This window comes from Xyrauchen texanus, chromosome 3, assembly GCF_025860055.1.
Source record: "Xyrauchen texanus isolate HMW12.3.18 chromosome 3, RBS_HiC_50CHRs, whole genome shotgun sequence".
Taxonomy (NCBI): Eukaryota; Metazoa; Chordata; class Actinopteri; order Cypriniformes; family Catostomidae; genus Xyrauchen; species Xyrauchen texanus.
The window spans coordinates 12648380-12665193 of NC_068278.1; the positions used below are offsets into that span (position 1 = coordinate 12648380).

Sequence of the window (16814 nt, forward strand, 5' to 3'; positions counted from 1 at the left end):
AACAATCAGTAGCGTTTAGTGTAACTTAAAACCTTTATGCTCTCTTGTTCGATTTAACACAGCATTTTATACACATGACTAAGTCGAATCTGCATACCCATGAGCACAATGGCCCATAGTAATACATTTTATTTACATAACCCTTTTTAAAACAGTGTTGAATACTTTACAAAGAACACGTATACAGTGTGTTCAAAAATACGTTCATGTACAGTATATACATATTGCAGTAGAATGCAAACTAAATGGACCGAGAACAATTGTACATAATAAATAAAAAAAAAGTTTTAGGAAATGAATAGGTGTGCTTTGCACATGCTTTTCCCCACAATACCCAGATCATTACAACTGTATATCAGAATTGTATTTTTTTCCAAAGGCTTTGATAAATCTATCCTTTTGTAACACTCATCTTCTATACAGTGAGCTCATGTATTTGGACACTTAAGCAACACTTAAAATTGTATGAATGTTTTTGCATCATACAACAATTATTTTGGCATTGATTTTATAGATTTATAGTACAAACACACTTCTCACAAAAACAAGTTTGTTATAGAGGTTTTGTCAATACTGATAACCAAAGTGATGGAAAAGTCTGATAACTGAAATGGCAGATATTTTTAAAAGTCCAAAATGAATAAAATCCCATATGAAGTTTATTGTTCAACCAAAACCCCAATAATAACAAAAACAAAAATACAATATGGTGCATAATGTGGGGACCTTTAACTGTAAACAATCCCAAAACATATAAAGGGCTCTTATTTTGCAATGACAGGGATTTGCCTTTGTCACAATAATTGTATTTGTTTTTTATAGTCTATATATTCACCAGAAAGTAGTAATGTGTATGTGTATATAAACACTTTTATATTTCACCAGATGAGGTTTAATGAGGAATAAGGTTATTATTCACAAGATATGAAGTTGGAGACCTGATGTATGTGCTGACAGGGGTACATTTCCATATTGTTGCATTGGTCTTTGCATATCCTTGCTTCAATTAAGAACACATGATTATCTAATCAAATATGCATTGAAGTGAAGAGAAAAATATGGATGAATATTGTCAATGATGAAAGTTAAATGTAAAAAGGTGTTAGTGATTGTTTTAATTTCATCCCTAGAGGCCGCTGTTATACTGCAGAATCAAGACATTTTAACAGTAGATTCTCCCAGTACTGGCCACAGAGCAACATAAATGTGCAACTATCAGCATAGATTTTTGCACATAACTCTATAGTTCCAAAAAGCAACTATCAGCAGATTAATCTGCAAAGCAGATATATCGGTCTTCCTCTAGTTTGTTAGGTTTGAAATAATGGATAAAATCCATTGGTGTACTGCTAAAAATTAAGACAAAGTATTTGGAAACTTTCTGGTTGTCAAAATGTATAGGACCATAGTTAATGAGATGAAACAACTTCATATATCCACAAAAAATAATTTTAACACCATACGGTTAGAAGTAAATACATAAATAGCACAGAAAATTTTAATTAGTTCTGAGATCATACATATATCTTTTATTTGCTTTGATGTTTTGTATCTAACGTAATGACATTAAGACATTGCAACTGTCAACTTATGAATGAGGTAGGCCTGTTCAACATGACCCACTCTCAGAGCCTCAGCTCGAAGCCGAGCAATCTGTATGCTAAATCAGCGAAAAGGTGGCAATTAACCAGCAAGGTTGAGATAAAAAAAAACTTCTCTACACCTTTCTACCAGACCACTGGCTGGGCTGAGTGTCAAAAAAGGTGTAGGAAGAAGTTCCAAATTTGAAAATATCTGGAAGGGCAAGAGTTCTTGTGTCAACGACAGCTCTCAAGGTAATGTATGGCTGCAACTTTATGTCTAAAAAAATAGCCGTGCTTCATCGTGTCTGCTCGGCGCTAATGGCAAAGTGCCTTTGGCCTGCCGATTACCCTTGGGCCAAAGAAGGCCAACTGGGGATTGAGGCAGGTTCAATGTCAAAGGCGGAGTCAGGTCTAACTTCCCACCAAGCTAAGACCAAAATAAGGCAACAAACCGTGTTCATTTTAAGGACAAGTTAGTCTCCAGAGTCTGATACTTCACCTTGAGCTTCCCTCTTGTTTGTAAAATGGGCGGTGTGTGTGACGTTGGCACCAGGGTGGTGTATTAAGGCAACCCTGCAGGGCCATTGGCCCGACGGTGGGAATGCATATCGATTTTGGTCTCGCTGCTCGAGGCCCGAGGCTATTTGCTCCGGCTGACCAGTTGATAGCCCTGTCTCGCACTGGCCCGATAGTGAAAACGTGCATGGCTGATGTTAAGTGGAACAAAGTTGGCAAGCAGTGGGAAACAAGGTAGCTCGGTTTACCCGAATGCTCCTTCAGTTGACATCTACTTTGGTATTTGTGCTATCTGAGCAGGCAAGGGTCAATGTTGCAGTGTGTGTAGTCTGTTCGTTAGCTCCCCTACTGGTTTTTCGGCAAGTTTCCTCACAAAGTTGACGTTGGAATTTACTTTCTTGGTGCTCTTCTCCACATCTTGTTTGTACAGTATGTCAGTGTCCAATGCAGTGAGATGCTCAGATAATATGTACGATTTACACACTGAACCTCTTTGTCAACAAATTTCAAATTTTCACTTTGGTTGCTCAGGTGTAAGACACATGTTTTAGTCTTATTTTACTGGGTTGCAAGCTCCACCTTCCGAAGTACTGATTCAGGATACTTAGATCCCCCTCAAGGGTCTTTTAACATTCAGTTCAGATATATGGAATAAGATGACCCATTCATTTCAGATCACTGTCTGCCTTCTTATCTAAAGGTCACTGAATGTCTCCAGTTTTTATAACAAATTTAGATCTGGCCTTGGTTCATATCCACTGTCTGAGAAAGAATTGGGCAACAGGAAGTCATCCTCCACATCCTCCTCATCCTCCACAAGATACATTACTCTACAGGGATAGCCTGATGACTGAGGACAAGTCTCATTCTCCATCATCATGTCCTCTACACGATCTCTATCCATTTCTGACTTCAGAAGCTTGTTCACAGTAATCGTTTGTGGGAAGTCAGGCAAGGTAAATCTCAAAAGGTTAGAGGTTGAAGAAATATTGTCATCATATTTATCAGATATGACATTTTCTTCAATCTTTCCCATATCAGTAGCTAGGCTGTACTTTAGTAAATGCTGACGTAAATTCTTGTCCTCCTCATCTGGACTGGGTAGGTAGATAAAAGGTTCTTGATTGACGATGGACAGTGGGTAAATTATAACTTTAGTAATGCCTTCTCTCTGGTGATAAAAAATAGAGCTGTCCTCCTTAAATGCAGAAACACAGTCCTCTGTGTTCATAACAACCTTCTGCAATGTCAGTGTAATTGTTTGGAATTCCACAGTGTTCAGTGTTAGGACCCTTTTAGTTCCTGGAATGACGAACTGTAAAGACACAGTATGCACTTTATTATCGTGAATGGAAGTTAAGTCCTTTTCACATCAAGTTCATTTTTCCGGTGTGATTGTTTGTCCCGGTTAAGCTTTTTAACAGGAAAAATGCTCTTGTATATTCTCATGGCATTAAAAATAGCAGCGAGGTTCAGCAATAAGTTATAAATACTACGCTTGTAGTAAAATATCCCATGAAAAATGTGTTACATGCAATGTTTTACAGTAGACAAACAAATTGCAGAACCACACTGCTATTTTTATTGCAAGGACAATATAAAGGTCACTTTCTCCATTGCAATAATTCAAATAAAGAAAAGGACTTGAGGCAGTGTTTCCTTTTATATAATTTTTTTATATTATGCATCCTATTTTATACAATAGCCTACTGTTATATCGCTATACCTTGTGTCAAATTATCCAGACATTATAAAATTATGGTTTAAGGGAAATACTCGTTACAAAATGCAAGTGCAAATAAATATGTGACAGCGCTCATTACTCATCAAATTTGCATAAAAAACACTGATTATACACTCCTCAACATGCACCAACACCATGGAAAGAACATAATGAAACAGATATGCCAAAGTAAATAAATGCTTTAACAGCGTTTAATATAATGATCTGTAACAGCTAAAGGTTTGGGAAGGAAACTGGTATAAATGTTTGTAGAATAGCAACAGCGCAAACTACTGTACAGGGATGAAATACTTTTTCATAAAACAATTTACGGACTCGGTGTGAATCAATAGACCTTCCGTCAGAGGTTCGTCTCGCAAAATCGTAATCATTTTGGTGTGAAAAGGCCTTTACACTATGAAAACGCACTCTGCCATGCATGGAACATAAATGAAAAGAAAAACAAAGATCTCATGCTCAAAATTTTCTTTTTTACATACAACATATGATAAGTGCAACTTCAATTCTGAAGTCATCATAAACTAGTAAAAACACAGAGCTTAATGAAGCTCAATGGTATTTCAGTACATACCAGAGAATTTGGAAGATGGAGATTCTTGGTTTTAGGCCTCATGTGGTTAAGACAAATGAACGTCAAAACAATTCCAGTTAAAAACATAATCGGCAGCATTGCCACAACGTACACCTTTACCACCGAAGAGCTTCCAGAAGAATCTGTAAATACATATGTGTATATAAACACACACACACATACTATTATAACATATACTGTACCTGTATATCCCAGTCAAAAGATCTCAGTAAAAATATATCCACTACCTGACAGGAAGATACATTTGGTGGTGTTGAAGTTCTCGTTACGTGTGGCCTGGTGATGACTGGCAGAAACGTTAACACAGTAGCTCTTGCCAGAAGGCACACCAGGAAAAGTGTAGAAGGAATTTGAGGTCGATGTCATTGCTACAAACTTCCAAAAACAAAGAAAATGAATCCTTTGTCAGCAGCAAAGTCAAAATCAATCCATCTAATTTTACCTCCATTGTCGAAAGACAAAGTTTAATATACCTTCTGCACAATTTGGAAGAAAATTGTTTTAAAATTAAAATTAAGCAATGCCCACTAAACTGCAAAAATCACATTTGGAAATCAATTATCAGGTTATATCATTAACATCTCATTACATAATCTTTTACCTTTGATTCGCCGATAGAATTGTTCTCAAAGAGGAATAAGTAAAATTTCAGGAGGGGTTTAATATCTGGTTTTAATTTCAGCCAATGACTGAAGGTAACGTTAATGGACTGTTGGTCAATTGAGACTTTTACATCTGGGGAACTCAGACGAGCTGCGGAACAACACATTTCCAGAATCATTCATCTTGATCATGGATTTTAGATACATTTTCAATGTACTGTATATTTACTTATAATTACATGACTTATTCTGAAGGGATCTCATAATATTTTGAACTCACAGTCTCCATATGGCTGGAAAGACTTCGATATAGTTGTCCAGCTGGAGCTTGTTCCTTCAAATGTGGTCTTGACCCTCACAAAGTAATTCTCAAAGAGGTCGTCATGTTGCCGGTCAAAGGTCAACTCGCACTTCAACATGGCTGTGTCAGTGCAGTTTGCAGACTGATTCCACTTTCTTCCAGACCTAGCCAAACAATTTCATCATTAATGTAAAAAACTTTCTTCATTTAGGAGCAACCAGTCAAAGTTTTGACAATAAGCAGGCCCAGACTGAATCTAAAGTTTTTGCATTTTCAGCACTGATTTGGGGGGATATCAGTAACCTTATAAAAGCTGTTTTATTCTACATGGTGAGGGTCCCTACATAGGCACTGCCATGTTAGAATCACATGACCAGCCTAATACTACTTGCTTAATCTCAGTAACTATCCTGTTATTGGACACTTTACTCATAAATGAAGTTAATTATAGCTGACTGTGAATAGTGAATTTGTACTATGTTGCTGGTATCTGAAAACTACATTAATCATAAAAAAGCATATTATTAAATATATATAAACATATTATTATACATTAATATATAATAAATATATATAAACAATAATATATATATAATATAATATATATGAAATCAGTTAAGTCTCTTGGTATGAATATACATACATGTTTTTAACAAGTATAAACTCCAAAGTATATCTGGTGCCAGGTGGGTTCTCTTGTCCAGGAAGCCATTCAATTGTAGCCTTAAAGTCCAGTAAATCCACACTCAAGTTATTTGGGGGAGAGAGCATTGCTGAAAATAAATTATGGTGGGGGAAAGATCATTGTAATTTTCACTGCAAAAAAAAAGTAAAATAATTTAATTATGCAAACAAATACTCTTTAAAGCACAGCACATTGTAAGTCACAACTATATCCAAGTCAACATATCTTGACAATAAGTCACAACTATATATAAGTCAACATATCTTGACAATAAGTCACAACTATATCCAAGTCAACATATCTTGACAATAAGTCACAACTATATCCAAGTCAACATATCTTGACAATAAGTCACAACTATATATAAGTCAACATATCTTGACAATAAGTCACAACTATATCCAAGTCAACATATCTTGACAATAAGTCACAACTATATCCAAGTCAACATATCTTGACAATAAGTCACAACTATATCCAAGTCAACATATCTTGACAATAAGTCACAACTATATCCAAGTCAACATATCTTGACAATAAGTCACAACTACATATAAGTCAACATATCTTGACAATAAGTCACAACTATATATAAGTCAACATATCTTGACAATAAGTCACAACTATATCCAAGTCAACATATCTTGACAATAAGTCACAACTATATCCAAGTCAACATATCTTGACAATAAGTCACAACTATATCCAAGTCAACATATCTTTGACAATAAGTCACAACTACATATAAGTCAACATATCTTGACAATAAGTCACAACTATATATAAGTCAACATATCTTGACAATAACAGGGTGTGTTATGTATACAATACCAATGTGGAATGGTGTAGTTTTGAGTTGAGGTTAAATGTTACTATTCTGCCCATCATTTCCAATCTGATGCATATAATGACAAATTAAACATTACATATACTCTACCTTTAGATGGAATCACAGATATTTGGAGCAATGTGAAGATGCAGGTTATAAACCAGGTCATTTTGTCATCAAACCATATCAAACAGTTAAACTGGTGACCATGGTTGACGCTTTGAAGTTTAGCTTCAATCTAGCCTTCAAAAGTGGAGTACAAAAACAGATAATTTGCAGTGGTATGAAAATTATATACAAAGAAATTTGCATAGTAGCATTTTGATAAGGAAACTTATTATTCTGGTGCTATCAGATTTTGATTAAAAGGGAACAGCTTTACAATTACAATATTAGACAGAATTATTCCAAAATAAAATGCAATAATAATAAATATAATAACTGTTTAGTAAAATACCAATGTAACAATTGCAGAACAGCTACAATCATACTTACCACATTGCACCGCATCTCTTTGTATATCAAAAATGAAGTCATGAATGAAGGCAGCTGATCCACTGCATGTACCAGCAGCAGACTGAGTGTTTAAACAAAAGATCAAAGCCAAATAACTGCCAAAAAACTGCAACAAATCATCACACTTTTCCTTAAAGAAACATCTTTAGGGGATGTCAAATTCATGATATATCACAATGCCATTTCTAAAAGAGGAATTAAAAACAAATATGTCTTTGTCTAAATATTATACAACACACAGTATGAGAGAAGAATATTTTAAGGCTACCACTGACAAGATATAAAACATGTCCGGACCTCTTTACAAATCTACTGACGTATTTTGGTTTGAAGTTCCTCCCCTGTTACCTTGACACAGAAACAGGTTGTTCCAGTATGTAAGGTGGAATCTCACCTGTCTACTTCATTAATCACCACCAAGAATGATTAATACTGCAAACATTATAACAATAAACATTCCCTTCTCAAAATTATAAATTGGATTGTTATGACATCCTGAAGACATTTAAAAAGAAGCTTTATGATACGAATGAAGGGTTTTATTATGAAGCTTATTTCAATGTCTTCCAAGTGACCAAAGTTCAAACCATCTTAACAGCACAATTAAATAAACAAATCATTAAATACGTATAATGGGATTGATGATCAATTCATTTGGAGTCTAGCATTTAGATAACATAATCTGTAAAAAATATAAAATCACCTTTCTGTGATACCATCCAAAGGAACAGATTAACATTAAATTATAGATTCATAATTCTGTTTATAAAATAGTTACAGCTGCCACATTGAAAATGAAGGTTGATTCATAGAATATTAAAACTTTTAAAATATTCATCATATATTTGCCAATAGCCAATGTCTATTGTATATACTGTAAATGTAAGTACATGTTTCCACCTTATAATGCTAAAAGTGTTGGAGTAAATCCACTTAAGGCAAATTAGAAAAGACCTCTTTACTAAAATGGTATTGTGGACAAGATACATCCATTCAAGGGCGTAGATTTGGCTTGAACATTGGGGGAACAATCACCCATCTTTCCATTGATCATGTTAATGGAGATGTTTTTTTTATTTCTGCACTGCCTGTACTGATATTATTCAAACAATCTATTTTTATACTTCTCCCCCACATTTTTTACTGCAAAAAATACAGCTGGAACCACTTAACCTAATCATTAAAAAACTAAATTTTAGATAATGTTAGCCTTGAGAGTGTTTCCTATTTTTGATTTTTTAAAACTTTACTTTGTTAAGAAATTTAAGATTAAAGTTTGAAAATCTCCATTTGACTTACATTGATCAAATGTTCGCCATTTATGGCTAGAACTGTAAAACCCATTAGACCGGACGGAACAAACATCAATGAAATAATAGAGGCCTTGTGTAGTCTTTTTCAGCTGGAAGCTCAAGTCCTCACTCATGTTCACCATGAATGGCATGACCGTCCATTATGGCAAACCAAAGGGTTTGGTTAGGTTGCCTGTTTTTTCCATAGTCTGTTGTTCCCAAAGTCTTGAGTGGAGCCTCTTGATTTAGGGTTCATATCTATCCTACATTGATCCCAAGGCCGACCTGCAACTTGTCTGCTCGGTGATTGACAAAGGCACCCATAATCAATGTGGCAGGAAGAGGGTACAGTCTCTTCTCCAGAACACCCCCGATTATACAGCGGCTATCCAATATTCCTGAAAAACATCAAAAATATGTTGACAGAATGATGACAGAATTCTGTATTAAATGTTAATCATAAGTCAAATCATTCTTACAGTATAGTAGAAATGACAGGTGGGGTTCTATAACTGGAATGGAAATTCTAATTAATGCACAAGGCATTTCGAAGAAATTAGAAAATACAGCATTGTAACTGCTACAGAGTTATATTATCATATACTGTTCATTCGACCAAAACATTTATTCAGCAATTCTTGATTATTACATCTGGCTGATTAAGACCACAAGCAATTAATCTTTTTAATTGTCTGTTTAATTTATTTTCTTAACAGAAAACACCACAACTTTCATGCTAACGCTACAACATCCCATTTTAAATAATGCTAGGAACAGGTAGCGAGCTAACGCTACCTAGCTTGCGCTAACCAAAAAACACACAACTTGCTGCTATTAGTGTTACATGGTAACATACTGCATGTCATCAGAGTAGATGTCTTATGTAAGCCACATCCACATGTTTGAAAATGTATTGATCTGCTATATTTAGGCCTCTCATCAAAACTGGAATGCCATTTTCATCCACCAAACATGGAGTGTTTCGAAAACACTCGATTAACGCATACTTTGGAAAACGGAGTTTTCAAAGGAAAATGGGCTGGTGTGGATGAGGCCTTAATTTGACGTGAATAAAGATAAGGCTGTGAGGGTTTAATTTTTCAAAGTTGTAAACACTGAGTACTTGAGTAAAGGTCTGGTAACCCTTACAAAAATCGAGAGTTCTGGGAAACTTGCCGCAAATTTCGCCACTCATTATTTACATGTAAATGAGCTTTGTGCAGGGCTGATTTAAAGGGTTATTTCACCCAAAAATGAGAATTCTCTCATGATTTACTTACCTTTAAGCCATCCCAGACATGTATGACTTTCCTGTGAATATTTTTACAAACAAGAAATTGTGATTTTTATAAGCACATTACAGCTCTGTTTGTCCATATAATGCAAGTAAATGGATGCCATCAGTCTGCTGTCTATTTGACGGTTCAAAAGTCATATTTAGGCTGCATAAAAGTAATCCACATGACTACAATCAATTAATTAATGTCTTCTGTGGCAAAATGATAGGTAGGTGTAAGAAACAAATGGATTGACTTGAGCCTTGTGAATTAATTTTATGCTGCCTAAATATGCCTTTTGGACTGTCAAACAGACAGCAGACTGATGGCACCTGTTTACTTGCATTGTATAAACAAAAAGAGCTGAAATGTACTTATAAAAATCTTCACTTTGGTTCTGCTGAAGAAGGAAAGTCAAACACATCTGGGATGGCTTAAAGGTAAGTAAATCATGAGTGAATTGTAATTTTTGGGTGAACCTACCTTTTAAGCCTCCCAGGGGCCCTGGGCTAGTGCATAAATATTAATTATGTCACGTGATCTACAGCTCTGCATAGGTTAACCAATGTCCAATAAACTAATTAATATTCATGAGCCTCATCCCGGTTAATTCGCTCATGACCCAGTGAGTCGCAAACTAGAGTTCAGTCTGTTTTATTTCACTGACGTGATGTCATCAGCTAATTTTGATTAGACTGATCGTCGAAATCAAACTCTCTCCAGTGGTTTTCAAAAGTAAGGGTGAATTCATTTATTAGCGCTCCGAGTATGGACCCACTTCAGATCAGATATGCATGTAAATTCGTATTTTGATAATGTGAACCAACATACCTCTGTTAAAAGTGTGTTTTTCTGATGTTAAAATATTGTTAGACAATGATAAAGTAACAATACATTTTAGGTTGATTTCTCCAAAGAATGTAAACACTGGCTCTGTAACACTTTCTTTTTCTTTAGCTCCTTTTCTCCCAATTTGGAATGCCCAAATCCTACTAATTAGCAGTAACACCTCAATCAGGTTGGTGAAGAACAAGTCTCAGTTGCCTCCGCTTCTGAGGCAGTCAATCCGCGCATCTTATCACGTGGCTCGTTCTGCATGACACCGCAGAGACACCCAGCATGTGGAGACTCATGCTATTCTCCGCAATCCACGCACAAATTTCCACGGGCCCCATTGAGAGCGAGAACCACTATTCACGACCACGAGGAGGTTACCCCATGTGACTCTACCCACCTTAGCAACCGGGCCAATTTGGTTGCTTAGGAGACCTGGCTGGAGTCACTCAGCACACCTTGGATTCGAAATGGCGACTCCAGAGGTGGTAGTCAGCGTCAATACTCGCTGAGCTACCCAGACCCCCGGCTCTGTAGCACTTTCAAAACTTGTAATAAGCTGTTTAGCTGTGATGTTACTAATTCGTGCTAAAAACAGTAGACTAATAGTGGCAAGAGTGTTCTGGAAAACTGTTTAGAAAGTTTTCTAAAAGTTTGGTGGTGCCAGTGGTACCGGAATTACATAATTCATGTTAAAATTCTTATTTGATCTCAACCTTGTTGGGCGGCCCTGGGCCTATTGGGTTAATGCAGCCCTGGCTTTGCTGAAATAAACTCTTCATTTTCTTCAAAGGTTTGCATAAGGTTCACTACTACAAGTGAAGACATGCAAACTTCTGATAAGCATTTGCTCATTTGCATGTGAAAATCATGAATGGGAAATTTGCAGCAAGTTTGCAGCACGTTTGTCAGAACTCTCAATTTTATGTTAGGGAAGTAGGGGTTAAAGGGTTAAACTAGAGTATATCTGCTCTTCTTACCTCTGAAGACCATTTTAGCTTCTGGAAGTTCCATTTGGTAACCAAAAGAGAACGTAGTCTCCTGTGTCCTAGTGCTGGCCTCAAACTCCACTCCTACCTGAATCTGCAGGAATCAAAACTTCAGGATTACGCAAAGAAACTAAAGTTTTAATATGTTTAGTCATTGAAAATGTTACTAACAGTAACATTTCCTTCAGCATCACCATACATGTTTGTTGGCCTTGTGGTAATAGCTGGCATGAGCTCCTCCTTTACCAGCATTTAGTGTCGCCACCCAATTTGGCCCTAATATAGAAAAGATTTGACATTTTACATAAACATAGGATGTTTGATATTAAGTTACACTCATATAACAGATGTTTAATACTGATGGATGATCACTGAGCTAAAGCAGATGCACACTCTCACCGGAGTACTGTCCTGCCAGGGTAAGTATGCCCCCTTCTTCAGCTCGACCTCGGTGGTACACCAGCTCTCCCCCCAGTACCAGCTGTGGGGATACACTTTGAAGAAAGTGTGCAACCATGATAACTGCCGCAAAGACAAAAAAGGCATACAGTAAATGGGGTAAAGCCATGATATGCAGAATATCAACATTAAATAGATTATAACATTTTCTGAAGAGCAAAACTCGCCTCTATGATGCTAGAGTGTTTGGGATGGTTGTAACTATGTGGTGACTACGGTGTTCTGGGTGGTTGCTAGGTGGTTACTTACTGGTCCAAGTAAAAAGATCCCACCCCCAAGTCTCTATAGAACCTGGTCTCACAGAATCACATTACTATACCTACACTTTTGCAAAATGATTTTTACGTGGCTCATTGTACGCATTGCGTATTTCCTGGTAAAATAAACACTAGAGGTGTTACAACAACAATAACTTTAAAATGTATTAACTTTAAAAACTATGAGTTCTTAAACACATAATTTTGTTCCTCACACAATGCTATCTTATGACATCAAAACACTTGTAATATAGTGCATGACTAGTAAGGTGAACATTTTGAACATAATCAAGTGATCAAGATGCGCCATAGCTCAACTGATAGAGCGTTGCACTTGCGGTGGAAAAGACCAAGTACGAGTCCTGAAGAGCACATGAGACGACACATGAGCCAGCAGTGTCATAGAAGCACTACAAAATAATGTGGTTGCATAAGCATTTGCGTTTTTCATGCCAGATTTGATATTTATGACGGTATTCAGTTTTGAGGAAGGTTTTATTGATTTAAAACTCAATAGAGCATTAGTACTGAACCATGTCATTTTGCAAATGTCGCTATTTTCATGAGATCAGGCTGTCTCTATGATATTCTGGCTCTAGATTTGTCTCTGACCTTCCTTTGATGTAAGTGTAGAAGTTTTTTTTGCCTGTTTTATCATCCACCAGGTGCAAAATCGCAGGTCTGATTGCTTAGAAAACAACAGGATACCTCTCCTCAACAAGTCGTCCGATTTGAGGTTTCATTTATTACTGTACACAGCGAAATTACATTCTTAGGGTTAGAGTTCAAATCCCTAGCCTACGTATGTGTAATAGTAATAATGATGCTTGCCGTACACTATTAATAACGGGACAACTAATGACAATGTAAAACAATGATAATTAACTTTCACTTTAACTTTAAAAATGAATGCAAAATAATAAATTGCAGCCTGTAATAGTTTCTCTTAATGAACAGACAGAGCACTTCATCAACATGGCATGTAAGGGCAACCATCGAAATACCGGTTCATCATGTAAGTAATTGCTTTGTTCAAAATAAAGCACATTTCTGTGGTATCTATAAATCACCCTGTCGTACGGTTTAATGAGAACTCATGTGATCATGCAGTACCTGATTCACTCAGGATGTCTGGGTTGGCCATCGTAACTGCTGCTGTGAAGTCACTGCCTCTGTATTCAGTCTCAAATTGCCACGTGACAAATTGTGTCGGTTGAGTCTAAAAATATATAAGTCAGTTACTATATCTATTTAACTGCATGTCAATGCAATATTAGGTAATGCTGGGACTAACCTGAAATACTGCTTTAGCTCTTATTTTCTCACTCAGATGGAACAAAGAGTGTGCGTTTAAGCTGCCAGAGGAGTCCATTTCCCCAATGAGCATGGGTGAGCCCTTAAAAGACAGAAGTTCAGTGGATTGTACTGAGGATATTTATAACATATTTATAATATATACATTAGGCCACAAACATCAAAAGGCCCCCCTAAACCCAAAACAACTTTTTTTGTTAGTATGTAACTTTTGAGCAATGATTTGATTGACATCTTAGTTAAGGGTGACATTAACAACTGTGAATGTTAATGGGACTCTGTGCTGCAGTATGGGGCACTCCATAGCTTATGGTTGGGGTCATCTGTTATGCTATGTGTTATGTTTTTCGGGTTGGGGGCGTGTCTGTTTGATTTATACATGATCATAAAACAACAATGGAAGAAATACAGTTGAAAAGAAAATAGAGGAAAGAAAAAATAACTGATTTGGTTCTGGATTCTTACCGTATCTTTGCTATCAGTGTCTGATTGTAAGTGTTCAGCGTGAAAGCGATAACTGGATGGAGCAACAGCACTGAGGTTAAATGCATGACTGACCTGAGGTGAGATAAATCCACAAGTCCTTCAATCAAATTTTCAGAGCTGACAAGCCCTGAACATTATCATCATAAATAAGACTAAACAAGGGATATTTTCTTAATGAAATAACTATTTGTTGTGTTCATACTTGAAACTGAAATCACATACAGTATATGTGAACAAACCTTGAAAAAACTGCTGAGGGTCTTGTTTATAACCAATTTTACACCTTCAATCTGCTGTGGAAACACATCTAGGTAGATGCAAGCAATTACAATTATTATCTGATCTCAAGCTAAAACTATATGTGAAATGTGACATATGTGACATAATCTTGAATCACTTTGTCCCAGTGACACATTTTGAGTTAATGCACTAAACTAAAAAGAAAAGCATTGAAATAATTACATCTTGACAATGGTTTGGAGTCACTTTCTAATCATTTGTCAATGGCATTTTTTTAAAAATATGATCTAAATGTCATCCCAATCTAGTTTAGGACTGTTGGTTTTTAGTAATGGAAGAATACACTGAAAATGATTGATGAATGTCATAAATTGTCCCACTTAAAAGGGGTAGTTCACCCAAAAACTTTGGTGAGTAATTGAAGATTTTTTTTAAAGTAATCGATACAACTCCAGTGGTTTAATCCATGTCTTCAGAAGCAATATGATAGGTGTGGGTGAGAAAGAGATCAATACTTAACTCCTTTTTTACTATTAATTATCCTCCCTGCCCAATAGGTGGTGATATGCACAAAGAACGTGAATTGCCAAAAACAAAAGAAGAATTCGGAAGTGGAGATTTATAAAAAAAAAGGACTTAAATATGAATCTGTTTTTCACCCACAACTATCATATCACTTCTGAAGATATAGATTTAAGATTTAACCACTGGACTCAAATGCAGTAGTGTAGTCTAGGCCATATGCCCATCTATCTTTCTTTGGATTTTGCGTATGCCCACCTGAAATAAGTGATGATACTTATTGTCGCCAGTACAATGAGTAGGCATTTGACCTGGAACTATTTCAATCTAATAACACAATGCTGCCACACCGTTGAGAGAATTGTGTTTGGTGTGAAAAGTGTACAGAGATTCTCTCTAACTGAGCCTAATAAATTCACAAAAGTAGTTGATAAATTCACAGTATGCCCACCTCTTCAGACACTACTACACCACTGCTTGTATGGATTACTTTTATGCTGCCTTTATGTGCTTTTTAAACCTTTAAAGTTTTGGCCATCATTCACTTGCATTGTATGGACCTGCAGAGCTGAAATGTTCTTCTAATTGTTCTTCTAATTCTGCAGAATACAAATGAAATGTTCATTTGTATTCTGCAGAAGAAAGAAAGTCAAACACATCTGGGATGGCATGAGGATGAGTAAATGGTGAGGGAATCTTAATTTTTGGGTGAACCATCCCTTTAACTGTATTCACCCTACTTTACTTTTGAACAGACTTTGATACAGAATGAAAAGGGATGGAAAATAATTTCAGACCTTTACAGTTGCGGTGCAGGCAATCAAAACTCCCTGGGTTGGGCAGTCGTCCATCTCTCCTGTCCCATCGTGACAGGGGTCTATCTTGTGGAAAGGGAGAGTTCTGACGCCCTGGGCGGGATGACAAGGCCAGTACACTGCCCATGAGAACTCACAAGCCAAAAAGAGAGGACTACACACTTCCAACCTGATCTTCTGAACTGTGTAGGACAACAGCAATGTGACATGATGTAAACAACAAGAGAGATCTCAGCTGTATAATAATAAAAAGAGTTATATTCATAAACAATAAAGATAAAAAGAGATATAAAATAAAGCGAGCACATGCATAATAATAATCATACAAGAAATATAATCAACATTGGATGATGCATGCTTCATTAATTACGAAATTACAATATTGTTAATCATGGTTGCAGAATGATGCAAAAATAAAAATAATTAATATTTAAGTGTTGTAGTAAGCGATAGTTACTAATTATTTCCACATTTATGAATACATTTGCACGCTTAATCAGTGCTTAATATTCGCATCTTAACGATCATCTATACACATGCATTTGGGAAAATTGTGTTAGGCTTCGTAAATGTATTGTTTCTACTTACGCTGAATGAATGTGGGCTATGTGTACCGTATAATAACGTCATATGCAAAAATGATTTCCTGAAATCATACTAGAAAAAGCGAGATTTATAAATGCAATGACCGCTGGAAGAGGAGAAATGATGCCGAGGGATGCAATGAGGACAGCTCAACTGGAGAATCCAGAGTCAGAAGCAGCTGAAAGAAGAGCAACGACAAAATACTTCCCTACAGAAACACACTGATGCTCAAACTGCACACCACAGCAAACAACCACATAAGACATTTGAAACATCAATGATACATATTATCCTTGTTATATTATCAGCATATGATATAATTTTTATTGAAAACACCTCGTTTTTTTCTTAAATGACAGGCTGTGACGTCAGGTGG

The 16814-nt window shown here is 36.2% G+C and overlaps 2 protein-coding genes across 3 annotated transcripts; both read right to left on the reverse strand.

The window, feature by feature from the left end:
- Window positions 1–63: 63 nt before the first annotated feature.
- crfb12 (cytokine receptor family member B12) lies at window positions 64–7423 on the reverse strand. The gene is made up of 8 exons (XM_052094154.1): window positions 7348–7423; window positions 6961–7095; window positions 5982–6111; window positions 5318–5502; window positions 5037–5188; window positions 4663–4810; window positions 4415–4557; window positions 64–3414 (listed from the first exon to the last, which is right to left on the reverse strand). The coding sequence occupies exons 2-8, from the start codon at window positions 7019–7021 to the stop codon at window positions 2821–2823; spliced, it is 1413 nt and encodes a 470-aa protein (XP_051950114.1). The 5' UTR covers window positions 7022–7095; window positions 7348–7423; the 3' UTR covers window positions 64–2820.
- Window positions 7424–7949: 526 nt separating this feature from the next.
- LOC127631079 (mitochondrial import receptor subunit TOM40B-like) lies at window positions 7950–16596 on the reverse strand. Of its 2 annotated transcripts, XM_052109049.1 has the most exons (10): window positions 16442–16596; window positions 15836–16035; window positions 14516–14583; window positions 14256–14348; window positions 13771–13872; window positions 13590–13695; window positions 12160–12282; window positions 11960–12036; window positions 11752–11854; window positions 7950–9058 (listed from the first exon to the last, which is right to left on the reverse strand). In XM_052109049.1, exons 2-10 carry the CDS (start codon window positions 15978–15980, stop codon window positions 8919–8921), a joined length of 957 nt encoding a protein of 318 aa, XP_051965009.1. In that variant the 5' UTR covers window positions 15981–16035; window positions 16442–16596; the 3' UTR covers window positions 7950–8918. The 2 variants fall into 2 exon arrangements, with proteins under 2 accessions (XP_051965009.1, XP_051965019.1); XM_052109059.1 differs by lacking the exons at window positions 14516–14583; window positions 16442–16596 and having other exon boundaries at window positions 15836–16012.
- Between the last annotated feature and the right edge of the window lie 218 nt (window positions 16597–16814).

Bases quoted from the DNA above. Each gene is read 5' to 3' on its own strand.
- crfb12 (XM_052094154.1), bottom strand. From the start codon at position 7,021: ATGACCTGGTTTATAACCTGCATCTTCACATTGCTCCAAATATCTGTG. The intron at 4,558-4,662 runs GTAGTGGATATA...ATGTATTTACAG, and splicing joins CAAATGTATCTTCCTGTCAG to ATTCTTCTGGAAGCTCTTCG. The intron at 3,415-4,414 runs GTATGTACTGAA...GTGTCTTTACAG, and splicing joins TCCATCTTCCAAATTCTCTG to TTCGTCATTCCAGGAACTAA.
- LOC127631079 (XM_052109049.1), bottom strand. From the start codon at position 15,980: ATGGGCAGTGTACTGGCCTTGTCATCCCGCCCAGGGCGTCAGAACTCT. The intron at 14,584-15,835 runs GTCTGAAATTAT...GCATCTACCTAG, and splicing joins CCTGCACCGCAACTGTAAAG to ATGTGTTTCCACAGCAGATT. The intron at 13,696-13,770 runs GTTAGTCCCAGC...ATATATTTTTAG, and splicing joins GAGCTAAAGCAGTATTTCAG to ACTCAACCGACACAATTTGT.